This window comes from Aphis gossypii, chromosome X (genome assembly GCF_020184175.1).
Source record: "Aphis gossypii isolate Hap1 chromosome X, ASM2018417v2, whole genome shotgun sequence".
NCBI lineage: Eukaryota > Metazoa > Arthropoda > Insecta > Hemiptera > Aphididae > Aphis > Aphis gossypii.
Window position 1 is genome coordinate 21,246,562 of NC_065533.1, and position 15,703 is coordinate 21,262,264.

At 23.5% G+C, this 15,703-nt stretch overlaps 1 protein-coding gene and 1 long non-coding RNA gene across 8 annotated transcripts; one reads left to right on the forward strand and one right to left on the reverse strand.

Annotated features, from left to right (window-relative positions):
* Window positions 1-665: 665 nt before the first annotated feature.
* On the reverse strand, window positions 666-15,461 carry LOC114127879 (legumain-like). 7 transcript variants are annotated; one of them, XM_027992228.2, is made up of 12 exons: window positions 15,327-15,461; window positions 5,017-5,204; window positions 4,815-4,912; window positions 3,734-3,815; window positions 3,529-3,614; window positions 3,311-3,449; window positions 3,173-3,242; window positions 2,973-3,100; window positions 2,681-2,905; window positions 2,485-2,601; window positions 1,675-1,857; window positions 666-1,252 (listed from the first exon to the last, which is right to left on the reverse strand). In XM_027992228.2, exons 1-12 carry the CDS (start codon window positions 15,388-15,390, stop codon window positions 1,079-1,081), a joined length of 1,554 nt encoding a protein of 517 aa, XP_027848029.2. In that variant the 5' UTR covers window positions 15,391-15,461; the 3' UTR covers window positions 666-1,078. The 7 variants fall into 7 exon arrangements, with proteins under 7 accessions (XP_027848029.2, XP_027848030.2, XP_027848032.2 ...); XM_027992229.2 differs by lacking the exon at window positions 15,327-15,461 and adding an exon at window positions 5,276-5,663; XM_027992231.2 differs by lacking the exon at window positions 15,327-15,461 and having other exon boundaries at window positions 3,739-3,815; window positions 5,017-5,166.
* On the forward strand, window positions 9,694-14,290 carry LOC126551556 (uncharacterized). Its single transcript, XR_007605486.1, has 3 exons — window positions 9,694-11,044; window positions 12,980-13,137; window positions 13,209-14,290. It is a non-coding gene; the product is annotated as an uncharacterized LOC126551556 (long non-coding RNA).
* Window positions 15,462-15,703: the final 242 nt, after the last annotated feature.

Below are 15,703 nucleotides of genomic sequence, written 5' to 3' on the forward strand. Positions count from 1 at the left end.
ATATAAATATAAGTATGAGCGTTGTTGACTATAATTCATAATATATATTATTTATTATTTATCAACTAAGTACTAACAGACAATCAATAGTTTTATACTTCATTTTAACTTATTTATGTATGTTTGTCTGATAACTGATTAGGTACATCAAATTTTTTGATTAACTATCATTCTGAATCCTAATTTTAATGTTTAAGTACAAATCTTCAATACTTTAGTTATATATATATCAATAGAATTAAATATTTAAACCTATAGAATTATTAAGTTCTCTATGCTGCTCTCAGACATAAAAAAATTGATTTCATACTATTGGTTCGTGTGTATATCGGTGTATTCAATAAATATTGTAATAAATCAAAGTCTACTTTTCATTTTGATAACAATTCTAGTTACACTGGATAAGTATTTCATTTTAATATTTTAAATTTTATTTTAATAAATTAAATAATACAATTTTATTTGGCAATAAAATTATCTCTCATACATTAGGTATCACAAAGAAAATATACTACTTAATATTTTAAATTTTTTTATTAAAAATGTATTGATTTTCTAAAAATTTAATGCAATAATAAAAAATATACTTAAATTTACTCAATTAAATTATTTCAAACAATGAATGGTAATAAATAAATACAGTGTCAAGATATTGACAAAAAATTTAATTACAATATTTCAGTATTATTTCCTGTTAATTAATTCACTAGTAGTCTTCAGAGAATTAATTAAAATTAAATGATAAAACAATTCAAGTTTTCATTCATTTGAATTACCTCTAAATTACATTAAAACAATAATTACGAAAAAGTTATTGTTTAATATTTTTAACATTAAAGTTATTCTGCAGTTCAATTACTACTAAATATACTTAAACCTATTAATAATATTTACATATATATATATATATATATATAATATATTACATAGTAATATTTTTATGAAACACAACATAATTTTAATCAGTAATATATAATTCAAATTGTATGTACATTTAAATTAATAATCTAATATTTATCCTATCTCAATTCTCAATGTATTGTTATTTAATATTGAGTAGGTATTGACAAAAATTGTTTTAATAAATATTAATCATTTTAAGTAAATTTGAAAATGTTGATGAATTTTTTGAACAGACATTATGCACAACTTGTTCAAACAAAACATAAAACTCTTCAGATTTCCATTTGCTGTCTATAACTCTTGTACACAGATTGAAAAATACATGCACTTCATTAAGTGAGTATATATTCTACACATTTCAAACAATATAAATATTAAAATATTAGTATAGGTAAAAACAATTATTTTGGCATAAAACAATGGTACTTATTCATGAACATTTTTTAATACATGTCAATTGTTTAAATTTTTCAAAATTGTAGAGTATAAAAATCATATATTTTTATTTTTTATAAATTATTAATCAAAACAGAACCTTTAATTTGGAAAAACTTCATATTATATTTTGTGTACTATATTTTTCTCAAATATTAGTACCTATATGGCATGAATTTATGAACATTATAAATTAGTATAAATTAATTAAAAGTTAAAATAATTTATATAAAATGTACCTATTTTATCCACCATTTTATAAATATTTAAACTTTCATAGCTACACCAAGTCACCTAGATGATTGGCTTTAAAAATATAATTATTTTTAATTTTACCTTGGGTAAGGAAAAGCAGTTTGTTGTGATGTAATCCAAAGTTTGTCTATAACATGGAAATACATTTAATGGCAAATTACTAGGAAGTTCTTTAAGCTCATCAATATGTTCTACAAATCCTGGTAACTGTTTTATAACATTTTGCAGAATTGTATTGAATACTTTGTACATCATTTTTCTCATCTATAAAATTAAAAAATGTTTGTTTTTAGTTATTATTATTTTAATATAAATTAGAAATACAGTAAGTTTCACTTAATATAATTACTGGTTTGTAGAATTAATTGTTTGTTAAGAACAAAAATGCAAACCCCAAACCAAATTTTATGTTACTAATGTTAAATTAACCATTTATTAGAATCAACAAGTATCAAATACCTAATTGAATCACCATAAGGTAGGTACATAAGTACATTCATATTGTTTTTATAGTATTTCAAACTGATTATAGTTGTGAATTGTTATATAATTAAAGTAGGTACCTATTATACTAGTATGTACAATGTAAGTAGGTACATATATTATTATGTATTTAATTTATAATAATTAAAAATTATATTAATTTCTTTAAACTAATATAAAAACGAAATTGGTAGATTCTCAAATAAAATCAAAAATAAATAGTTTCTTTAGGTACCTACTTTATTTTTAATTAATTAATTTTATTTTTTTATTTTAAGTACCTAGGTGCATATAAATGTAGAATTTTTTAAAAGAAAAATGTTGTATGGAATTCAGCGGTTAATAAAATCAAAATAATCTAAACCAATTAACAATTTGATCACAATAAGCTAAACTCGCTTTACTTACAATACTATTGTAAAGAGTTCTTTGTTTCATAGTATTATTCTTTCCATTATATTGTTCCTTTATCTGATATGGTTTATATGTATTTTTTGAAAATTTAACACTTGACTTAAGTGTATCCTGTTAAAAGTAAAGTATATACATTTAGAAAGATAATATTTAATATGATTATTTATGTACAATACGTCAGTACACTTACATTACGTGTATTAAATGATAAAGCATTATTATTATAATGCGAATATTTGGAAAATACTTCGGGTGATTTGCCAATATATGATGATAATTTATTTTGACCAATACTAAAATCTCCGTAGGGCATCACATTACTTAATTTAACTGTATTTCTAATGTAATTAAAATGATTGAGAACAGTTCTTTTTTCAACCAATTCATTCACTTGTAATGGATATAATTTACCGAGCTTCATAAAAATAATACATTAATATTTATGTTATTAAAATTTGCATAAACAATAAAATAAAAATTACATTTGCTTGATCTTCAATCCATGTACAACTGAATTCATCACCCAAGCAAACATCAGGTTTTCCATCTCCCTCATTGCAATATGTTGACCATGAACTTTCTCTCGGTCCAGCTGCAGTTACAGCAAATACTAAAACAATGAAACATAATCAATATTAAATTGTTAAAACTACTACAGTAATAACTTTTTAAGTATACTTACTACTGTTATATTCACTTAATATACCATCAAATAAGGAACCTGCTCTACATGAATCTATATATAAGAGCATCTAAAAGTAAAATTGTAAAAATTAAACATATTGTTTATTCTTAGATGAATATAACTTTAAAATCTTACACTAGAAAATTTACGATTACTATACATTGATTGTAATGCATTGTTCAGTTCATCAGCATATAAATAATTTTCTGGAAATGCTAATATGCCAGTTGTTCCATGACCAACAAAATACACAAAAATATTATCTCTATGTTTACTATAAATAGAATAATATAAATACATAGTTGCTTAATAAAATTTGAATATTGATCAAACCTCACTTAAAAATATTTTACCTTTCAATTACACGACCCGAGCCAAGGTTTATCATAGCTGCCTTATTTCCATTTAAAATGTTCAAAAAATGTTCACTGCGTACTTCCTTTAAAAAAAAAAATCATAAATAATTATTATAGTTTATTTATTTTTCATAGACTTTATACAAACAATTAGTCATAAAAATTAGTAAGATAGTTTTTAGTTTTAAACTACTCTACTTACCTCACCTTTATAGTCAACTTGTACGCCTTGATAAACATCCGAGCCATTAGGATGATTAAATAATTCACCACGATATGGATTTCTGCGTGTTTAAGATTAAAACCAATAAAAAGTATTATTATTTTTAAATATCAATAGTAATATTAGTTAATGCAAAATATATTTTGATAGTACCTATTTCATGTTTTTATGTGATTTACTATTTAGTATAAAAAATATTGACATAAAAGTTAATTATTTTTCTAGGTATTTAATAAGATTTTTATTTATAGAATTTTAGGACAATTTCATCAAACAATCTTAACTTAAACTGTTAAGTATGTTAACAAAAATGAAATGTATATTTATTTAAATTCATAATAAATATCTTCCCCCTATTTTCGAATACGATGTTTATAATTTTAGGCTAATTTAAAAATGTCTTTTTTCCTATAATGTTTTAGAATAAATAAGTTATCTCATCTAATAAAGTTTTCAACATTAACAAAGGATTTCGCAATAGCATGGAAAACAAAAGGAAACAAACATCTATCAATACTATTTTTCGTCTTTCCTAATGTATGTATGAAATTCGAAAAATAATTAATAAATTATATATAAAAAAAAAAAAAGGAATTAACCAAAAAATTATAAAATATATTAACTTTCTTATAATTTTTAAAATGAAATACATATGTAGATAAAACCTAACCTCCTTTTTTACATATTAACTTTATGGTCTCGTAGTCGTTATCCGAGGTTTCAATATCCGAGCAACTTTGTTGGAACGTACCTAATCCCCGCGGATATCGAGGGATTACTATATTTTCAAATGCACTGATATATTAATTACTGCTTATTCTTACTAACGTTTTACTTATTTTATTTTTAAATTGCTCAATAAACATGAGTACTATTACTTTCTGATAATTATTTTCTGTAATTGAATTTTATGAACACATAAAAAGATGTTTCAAATTTTTAATATCAGCGCAAATTTAATAGGATTCATTATTTAAACTTATTAAAATAAATATTATTCTTAAGCCAGAATTGTTATATTTTATTGATTTTAAATTGTATTTATAAGTATATATCTTACTTAGGATCAAATGCCACATCATCTGTCATCATTACAATTATACGATCCACTGGTATACCATTATTTAATAATGTTTGGTATGCATGTGAAACATCAGCCTAAAAACTAGTACTACAATTAGTTTAATTACTTTTCATATTGTAAAACAATGAAAAATTATTATTAATGTACCTTTAGCTTTTAATAATCAACATTTTTATACCTGATGTCTATAATTATCCCAGCCTTTTGAACCAGCAACTAGGAACACCCAGTTTTGTTTTGTGTCACCACCAAAAAGTTCCAGACATTCATTGATAAATTCATTTGGACCAACAATAATTACCTTTACTATGGAAAATATTACTAGTACACACAGTACACTTAACAAACAGTAAATCCATACACTTTCTATAAATATTTATCAATTAATTTTTATTAATATATTATTATAGACTATGAAAAACGAACAATAAACTTACTTTTTTTAAACAAATTATTGCTTAACATTTTTGTAAAAATTGTAAAAACAATGCAAAATTTTTTTAAATGACCAGAAAACAATTAATAGTTTACCCCTTATACTACTACCTACCTACTAATTGCTATTGTAACTTCTACGCTACTACTATTTTACTCACTACAACCATTTATCATACATTTATTATGCTACTATACAACTTAAGATAAAACATTTTAAGTACCTCTTGACGTTATATTATGACATAATTTTTTAAAATTACACTCCTATCTACTAAAATGTTTACACATCTTATCGTAGGTAAGTTACCATTAAAAATTATTCATTAAATATTTATTAATAAAACTAATTGTTTAATCAACTTATTATTTATATAGTTTTGTGAAGCACACCATTCATACCAAACATTATAAAAAACTTAAGGAACCACGACAAAACAATGGTCAATTGAATTAATTTTTTAAACATGATAAATATAAATAATGTAAAATGTTTACAAACAAGAATATTTAAGAATGAGCAAATAGTTTTTCACAGAAATAAACTCTAAAATCTAAAGTGATACTTACTTAGGTATGTATATATTTTTAGAATTACTGAAACGATATAAACTGTTAAGTCTTAATCAAAAAAATAATCATTTCTTAAATAAATATTTAAGATGTGTAATTAATATTTTATTATGATTTATGTTATAATAAATTATAAATAGTGTAATAAACTATTAAAATTAAAAAACGAATATTTCAAATACCTATAAATAGCCTCAAAATAAGTAAAATATTTATAAAATCAAATGTTGTAAAGAAAATGTCAATTTAAATAACTGGTGAAATTTTCAAGTATTTATTACTTACCTATACTTTTTGATTAACTCATATTAAAAATTATTATCGTTACGCGATTTCGTAAAAATTTAAAATTCAGACGCTCATAACATTTTTTCCTATAATGACGCTTGAGTTTTTCTCTATAGCTATTTGAAGAAAAATCTTGTGTTGAATTATTTAACCTTAGATATAAATAATAAAACTTTTATGAATTTTCCACTACAAAATTATTTGCAAATTTTCGCTATTTTGACATATTTCGTAGGTAAACATTTTAACTTTAAACACTTATAAAAAATAATTGTGACTATAAAGGATTTTTGATTTTGTTTAACTACAATAAAAGCAACTTATAAGAAATTTTGTATTACATTTTCAAGTTTTGTTACGGATGTTTCAAAAAAAAAAAGATATTTAAAAAAAAATCGAAAATTTTAGTTTTCCATAGATAGCTCAAAAAAGCCAGAATATTTTGAATATTTAACTCTGTATAGATATCACTAATATAAACATTTGATGGAAATTTCAAGTATTTACAGTGATTAGCTTTTGAGTTAAAACAATACAAATTTGATTTTTTTGAAACTGATATGTGTTATAAGTTATAACTATTATAACTAACTTAACCCATAACATACTCTCAAATATGCATCTGATTCATCACCGTCCTTCGTCTTTCGTACTCATACCGTGACGTGTATAATACTACCTATAGCCCGTGTTTACTATTCGTCTATAGTACCTATTGTCTATTTAACTATTTTACCTATTATATGTCTAGTAAAAGTAAATAATTAGCTATTTTGCTCTAGATTGATCAGATTTTCATTTACCTATATCCTCTGATCTATTTTTTTTTCATTTCCTATAATTCTTATATATTTGCTGTTAAAAATTTTTTTATAAATTTTTTTTCTTAATTCAAATTTAGGTTTTATTTAATAATTTTTATTTGAATCAAATTGTTTAAATTTACTTCATGAGTATTGTAGGATAATTCAAATATTCTTCCTGACTATAAAATATTAATAAAAATAATTAAATTACAATAATGTAAATATGTAATATATATATTTTAATCCCAGTAGTACACTATAACATATTAACATATAAAAATGAGAAAAAATAAAGTTAATATGCAAATACGAAAACCCGTCCACAATTTGTTTTGAAGTTGAAATAATATAAAAAATTGATATATTATTATTATATAATTTTATAAATAAATTTGCAAAATGTTCATATTATTCTTAAAGAAATTTAGAAGAATACAAATATTGCAACAATAAAAAATGGGGGTCAAGTGGTTAACGCTCTGCTGTACAGTAGGTATCGAGTGGACCTCGGACATTGAGTAGGTTTCTATAATGGATGTGTTAAATTTGAATCCAATGATAGGTATCATTGTATACGAAAATAAATTGAGCGTTGGCCAATTGGAAAAAATTTGTATTATAATACAATTTGTATTATAAATTTTTAAGTTTAAATTTTTACGAAATCCAAAATTCATGAGTAAAATAACGATTTACTATCAAATAATTTAAAATTTTTTTTTATAGCTAAAAGTTACTAATCGTAGAAACTTGAAACTTAGTTTAATGTTGGAGTATTCTGGTCATTAAAAGATAAATAATTTTTTTCATCACCCACTGGAAAATATAATATTATCCTAGGCTGTCGAAATATCATCTCCGTTCAGAATCTTTTTCGTATACAATGATACTTATCATTGCATTCAAACTTAACGCATCTATTATAGTGACCTATAATCTATGTCCGAGGTCCACTCGATATCTACGTACATCAAGCGTTACCCACTTGACCACCCTTTTTTTTAAAAACCATAGCTGCTGTTATATAATAGGTATTAGCTAACTTATTGGGAATATACCAGTTCAAATATTAGTCATGGTTATTACAATTTTTAAACAAAAAATGATGATTTAATTTTTGTGATTTTATGAAATCATCAAACTCAAATTTTAAACCTTTATCTATCTGTATAAATGGAAAAATGGAAATCTTTGTCATGCATGTTCTCTGAACCTACTCATCCAATTTTCATCTGTGTTTCATATTAATTATTATTAGAAATTAGTATTCTAGTGAATAATCGATTTAGCATAACAGTATAAAATTTGTTCGTTGTCTTTTGGTTTATACTTTCTTAATACTGTTTGTTTTTTGTTCAGAATAAAAAGGAAATCTATTTTGAGTCGTTTAATAAAAAAAAAAAGAAAAAAAAATTAAAAAAAAAAATACTTCTGTTAAATGTTATGTGCAACGATAAGATAGCTAGAAAATAATATTTTGACTTTATACATCTTTGATATTTTTTTATTGGTTATTATAGAAAACTTATGAGTTATGAGGAACTTTATTAATTTTTAATAAATTTATTAGTTTTATCTTTAATTTTGTTGTTTGTTCAGTTTTTATTATTTCGTATAGGTATGAATCACCAGATTTTTTATGATTATGTATTATTTAATTTAATTTAATTATATTATACTTTTGCGATGTGTACCTTTTGAAGTGTAGGTATACTAATTTCCACTTGTGATATAGTAATAATTTTACATTTATACTTCGTATTTTGTGTGTGAAAATTATTTTAGTATTTATAGCGATTGGTCCTGGTAGTAACTGGCTTACAATGCACCAACAAAATGTGTTTTTTATTATTTATTTTAATTATAATATATTAATATTAATTTATAAACAATACTATAGCGTGCCAACTTTCTGTAGCTCAAAGTCGTGAATTTTAAATTCTTCTTCTAGTCAATTGTATGATTAAAAATTGTTTGTTTACCTATTCAATTAACAATTTATGTTAAAGCGTGAGGCGTGAAAAAGTTATGGATTCGGCATTTGTGCAGGTAGGTACATCTGCGAATATGACGCAGTACTGAAGTCTTCCTTAAATATGACATACCCGATCCTTTTCTTCTATACCTATATCCATAAATTTGGCCCCAGCCACATTGTTGCGTCCTTCGAAAGTTGTTTTGTCATCGGTTAACACGGATAATCATAGTCAGTACACGTGCCACTTAAGTTGGAGCTTAATATTATGTATGCTCGATGCCGATAGGTTGAAGCCGGTTTAACAACTTGTTATATGACGTATTTATATCATTCGTGGTACAATATTTGGTAAGACCTCGGGTGTTCAAGTATTTCTACTTATTGTAAAATACCTACCTATATTTTATGAATTCCGAGTTCACATTATTATTTAAAATAACTATTTTTGCTATTAATTTAAAGTCCACACATAGCACACTGCACACACTCACTTTCTCACTTATTTATAAATGTAATAATATACCTACAAAATCAATTTTGTAATCTTTATTAAAAATTTTATTGAATAAAACAAGAAAATATTTCTATTTTTGAATTATTTATTGTTATTGTGTATCTATAATATATACACATTTAATAAATGCACTTAAAAAGTGCAGGGTGTCACTATACTATTATAGGTAAAACCTTTCAAAAAAAAAAATGTCTCTGTTATTATTGTCACTTAAAGGGTGTTACCACTTGATAACCTCCCTAATCTTAAGATGCGTGTAAATATTTTCTACGTCACTTATCAAACCCACTTGTTGTAAGAAAAATTGTATATATTGTAGGGGGCTAGGGTCCTATAGGTGCGATTGTTAACTCTCCCGAGTCTTCAGTACTACTAATTCAATTTAATAAAAATCATATAATAATAATAATAATAGAAATTAATGCCTTTAGATGCTATGAGCTATAATGTTATAGTCAAAATACAATAAAAAATAAAAATTCATAAAATAAATCTTATGTACAAAACATAGGTATGATAAAATAAAAATTTTTTAATTTAATTTTGTTAATAGTAGGAACCGATTTTAAAAAACTTATGGAGTATCAATTTTTTTCACTTTATAATCTAATATTTTTTAAGTTGTGGCTTTTTCTTTATTTTTTATATGACTGTTTTTACTAGTTTTTTTTTTAGTTTATTGCAATTTTGAATTTTGAACAATTTTGACTCATATAATGTTGACCCGGAAGAGTTTACCACCACCCGATTGTAGTTTTATTTCAATAAAATAAAAAATAAATAAATAAGTAGGTACCTAACTAATTAATGAGTAATTATTGTTTATACGCAACAGTCGCAACTCATTCACATACAAAAAATACCTAAGAAATATTATTATAATAATATTTCATTACTCACAAAATAGTACCTAACAAAAAACAAAATTTCGTTAAAAAAAATACGCTGAAAGAAATAATTTTAGGTTATACAAAATTATACAACAAAGTTAATATTTATTTCGCATTGGTGTATAATAATATAAGATATTATCTATTTACCCTTCAAACAATAACTTCAAAGCAAAATAACAGAAATGTATTATTATCAGAACTGTAAAAAATCTAAAGTATACACAATCATCACAGATTATAATAAGAGTCAGCAATTAATTTCTTCGGGGGCCAAGATAATTTTAAAAAGAATTTTTGAGTGCTAGAAAAAACTTTAATATTAGCTAGGTATAGTTAATAAATAATAATCATTTTTCATACCTATGTGTTATCGTAACTATTATTTTAAACAGCGATAAACGATGAACACCATCGTAATCTCCAAATACTTCATAAAAATAGATTAAAATATCTATTATAGTTTTGTGCAGAAAAATAACATTAAAAAAATATTTTTGATGGTCTAATTATTTACTCTCCACGAGCAAGAGCCTATCATTTTTTGCTGACCCCAGCTGGTCCATAATTTTATAATCTGTACTATCATAATCAAGGGCCCAGACGTTAGGATGCGATAAGTGATAACATTATTTTGTATATGGAGTTGCAGCCGTTTCAGGTCATAATATGTGTGATTAATAAGTCTTAAATATGATAAATTGACAAATGTCAAATATTATGTAAGTAATAAATAGCTAGCCATAGTGTTGTTCATTTGATTAATTTTTGTTTCCTAACTAATTATTGAATCTATAATATCGACAATATGACGAACTTTTGTGCCATTTAAATTCACATCCGTTTTACATGCACACTGCACACACTTGCCAAATGCCAAATAGTATACATTATAAAATATATATTATATTTGGCTGGATTATAGGAGCTTTATTAACTATTTCCGAAATAACGTTAGGGAGAAAAAATTATATTATACTATATAATATTGTGTGTGTAATTTAAAGTAATTGGAGGTGTTACTGTAGTCCTAAAAATGTTGACAACATTCTGGACTACTCATGGTTTTGTTAGATAATTCACCTTTATATTTACCTGTAGACAATATACTGAACATTTTCTTGTTATTTGAGTAGAGTGGTAAAAGTTTCTTATAGTTACCCTACTGGGCTGAAAAGTGACGAAAGTATTTATGAGGAAAACTAGTTTTTGTATCAATTGCATGATCTATGAGGGTGAATAATTAAATACCAGGTTAGATGGGAAATAAGACATTTTCAATTTGCAATGTTTTACATACTCATGTCTCGAAATATTAAAATATTAAAAAAAAAATAACATTTAATAATTTATCATTTTCTTCCCTATAACTTCAATTATAGGTCAATTCACTCTAATATTAAAGCTTCAACACATAATAGGTTTTACTGAACACACTTGTGCTATGTTGTATGTTTATAAGATATTAAGAAATAAGAATATAATATGTGAAATAATGTAATGTCCTCTTAATATAATATTTTTTACATATTGACAAACTATTTTCAATTTTGACTATAATTAACTTTACAATAATTTCAATTCATGTAATTAGAATGATGGAAAGAGGAACACTACTGTAAAACGTGCTGACATTTATAAATTTATGATGTTTAAGTACCTATTCAAATGCAAATCTTTATGAAATTATTGAAATTGCACACTTTGTTTTTATTGTTTTACCTCTTTCAAAGATGAGTTATCTAAAATTACTTGAAATTACTTTTATAAATATATTATTTAATTACCTTTGGGACTAAATAATATAATAATAATAATATAGCTGAGTTATTAATGAGGATATATTAATTTATGTGTCATATTATAGTTATAATATTTAAATTTAGAACTTGTTTTCTCATTATCATGAACCCAACCCACGATTTATCAGATAGTATTATTTTTAGAAATTAAATATTTCATATTTGTTTAAAAAACTATGCTTTGGTTAATTTATTCATAGTATAGTATATAAATATATATATATATTATTATTATTATTATATTTATAGTATATAATATATAATAATATATTCAATAAATATTTACATTTTAAATTATTTTTATTAACTTATTATAACATGTTTTAAATAGTACCTACTGATAATTATAGACAATCCAGCTTCCTTCACTATATTATGAACTTTAAAACTATAAAATTATTTCCATATTTTTATGATTAGCTTGATTAGGTTTCTACAGAAAATATTTTAAATGAATCTATCAGTCATTTAAATTGATTGTAACTCGTATTATAAGTAAATATTTTGATTCTGAACTAATTTAGGATATTAAAAATAGTAGTTTAAAATATACTAGGTATTGTAACAAAATAAAGTTTAGGTTTATGATAGTGGTGTACTGTACTTATTACTCATATTTGTAAGAGGATTTTTATTTAATTTATTAATACATTTTTTTCCTAATACTTAGCTGGCTCTACAGAACAATTCAAATCAGTTTTCTCATTCTTCAAAAAGTTCAATTATTAAAAAAAAAATAACTTAATTAATTTATAAATAAATACCATACTTATATTATACTACTATGCTTGTTTTATTTTTTTAACTGAAAGCTAAATAAAAAAAAAAGACTTGTTTTTAATATATGGTTAATAGTGGATACACAACCTACACAACCTATTAACTATTGTCTATGTATGAGACTGACTATCTTTATTATGCACAATGCACCAATGCACATGTTGATTAATTATTATGAGATAAAATTAAAAGAAGATTTACAAAAAACCAAAAATCATCAAAGTAAATAATAAGTAGGTACTTAACTTAAATTAATTTTTAATGACTTGAGATAATATTAATTTTATGATTATTACTTTTTTAGACAGGCCAATTTGTTGCTGACCACTTGGTAGTTGATGGTCATCAAAGTCCAGTTTGAAGATTTCATGATAATCGGATAACAATAATTTAATTGCTAGCAATTTTGAAGAAAGTATAGTAAAAAGGTTTAAAACATTCAAGATGGTGAAGATTCACAATATGTGTTTATTTTATTGAAAATTAAACAATTTTTTTTTTATTAGTAGTAGAATATTAGCAGATTTAAAGTATCACCAAAAGAGTGTTGATGTGTTTTGTTGTATCCAACCTTAAAAATATTTTGTTATCTGCTGATATTTTTTATTTGCATTTTTACTTTTTAATTATTTATTATGTAATGTATTGTCTATGATTTTTTTAGGAACCAATAACTAAGTAATAATCTGGAATATTGGTGGTTATCAAATACTTGCCCTTATTAATCTTCATCCAGATATTACTATTTATCGCTTTCTGGAATTGTTATGGTACCAATAAGTAGCTCACCGGTATTGTGATAAGGGGAGAGACAAAGATGGCAAAACCTACTTAAGTGCTGAATGTGTCAATATTTTAAAGAAAATTAAATTCAAAGATTAAAAGATTAATAAATTTAAGATTAATATAAGAAATATTTTAATTATTAAATTAATATATTTTGTTAGTGTTAATTTATTTTAAAAATATATTTTATATCTATTTTACACATTAAGTATTTCATAATTCATTGCATAGTTAGTTTCCAATGCTATTTTTCTTTATAAATATATGTGTACAGCTTATGTTATTTATCAGTTTATCACAGTTTAAGTATTAAATAAATTTAAGACTGGATAGATAAACACATTGAAGACATTAGAGTTCTTGTAGTTGTAGTTTTACATTATTATTTATTTCAATCAAAGAAATGCTTTAAAATACAAAGAAAAATTAATTTACAAAAAAAATAAAGTATTGAAATTGTCTCTCTTTTCAATTATTCAATTATTTAGACACACAAGTGTTAGGAATATTCAACAGCACTTCACAAAAATTCTCAACTTAATTAATATTGGCTATTTGTGAAATGGTGTCTGTATAATATTATATATTTGCATTATAAATTGTTATATTATATTCAAAACTAGTTGTTAAAAACTTAAAAATATTAAAATATTTTTTTATGAATCTCAAGTAATAAGTGTTAAAATTTATATAATTTCTTGAAAAGAAACTGAAATTAGACTTAGAAGTATATTTTATTCTGATAATGCTAGACTTAATATTGTCCAGATAAAGAGTTATAGTGAGAGGTTTTAGTACAGATTTAAATGTATGTAAAATCTTAGTTTACCTTATATTATTATGAAATATAATATAATTATATGAAATGAAATGTTAAATAATAGGGCTATGGGCATTAAAAATATGATTACTCTAGGCTTCTAGCTCTCAGAACGCCAAAGCTTGTGACCTACGACTAGAACTTCCACTAACGATTTTTAGGAACTAGGTACAACACTTACCACAATATAGTTCATTAAAAATGTATAAGGACTACTGTAGGCAGTCATTCTAAAAACATTATCTACCCTTACTCATTACCAAGGCTAGGATTTGTATGCAATAAAAAATTGTAAAATATGCATTTTAATTTTTAAAAGATACACTCACAATTAATATAGTTACGAAAAATATATTTATTTCAAGAAATACATCAGTGATTAGCTGATTGTTAAATAATATCTACATATAATTGAGATTAAAAATTAAAAATTATTTATTTATTTTTCGAGTGAATTAATTATTATTTTAGTACCTAATAATACAATTTATAATTCACAATCAACAGTAGAAATATGTTTTTTATATGCTACGACCACATTTATTTTTAAATTTTCAAATATAAATGATCGGGCAAACGTACATATTACCTATATTGGACAATAGGATTGTATTTATAAAAATAAAATTTATGTTTGACTAAAAAACCAAATTATATACTTTGATCAGTTTAGTTATTATCGACTTAAATACAATAAATTCGATCATACTAAATATGCAAAACTATGCATTGCGTTTAATATATGCAAAAACATACAAAATAAAAATAGCACCATTTTCATCACCATAATATAAATCGCGCACATTAGGTACTCACTTAAATTCCATTTGGACGTAGCAAAAAAAACACGCTGTTGCATATAAATCCTAGACCTGCTCATTATAAGACTTAAAACGTAACAAAATTAAATATTTAGTTTAAAGTTTAAACATTTTTATTTTATTTGAAGTGTTGTGAATTATTTGGTTGCCGGTATAACCTACGTGATCTATTTTTTTTTTTTTGTAGTAATCTACTGATATGGTCTACCTGTAATCCTGAAACTGATCAATATTATGGACTATGTACAATGTACTTATATTTTTTGATGACTCAAATTTATATGATAAGACAAAACTAATTAGGTATGAGTATAAAATATCATAAAAGAGATGTACTTACGGTATTGTTACTGTAATGTTATTTTGTTACCC

Coding starts and splice junctions, on each gene's coding strand:
- LOC114127879 (XM_027992228.2), bottom strand. CDS start 15,390: ATGAGCAGGTCTAGGATTTATATGCAACAGCGTGTTTTTTTTGCTACG. Junction 3,450..3,528: donor TCGGGTCGTGTAATTGAAAG/GTAAAATATTTT, acceptor TTCTATTTATAG/TAAACATAGAGATAATATTT. Junction 2,602..2,680: donor TATCATTTAATACACGTAAT/GTAAGTGTACTG, acceptor TACTTTTAACAG/GATACACTTAAGTCAAGTGT.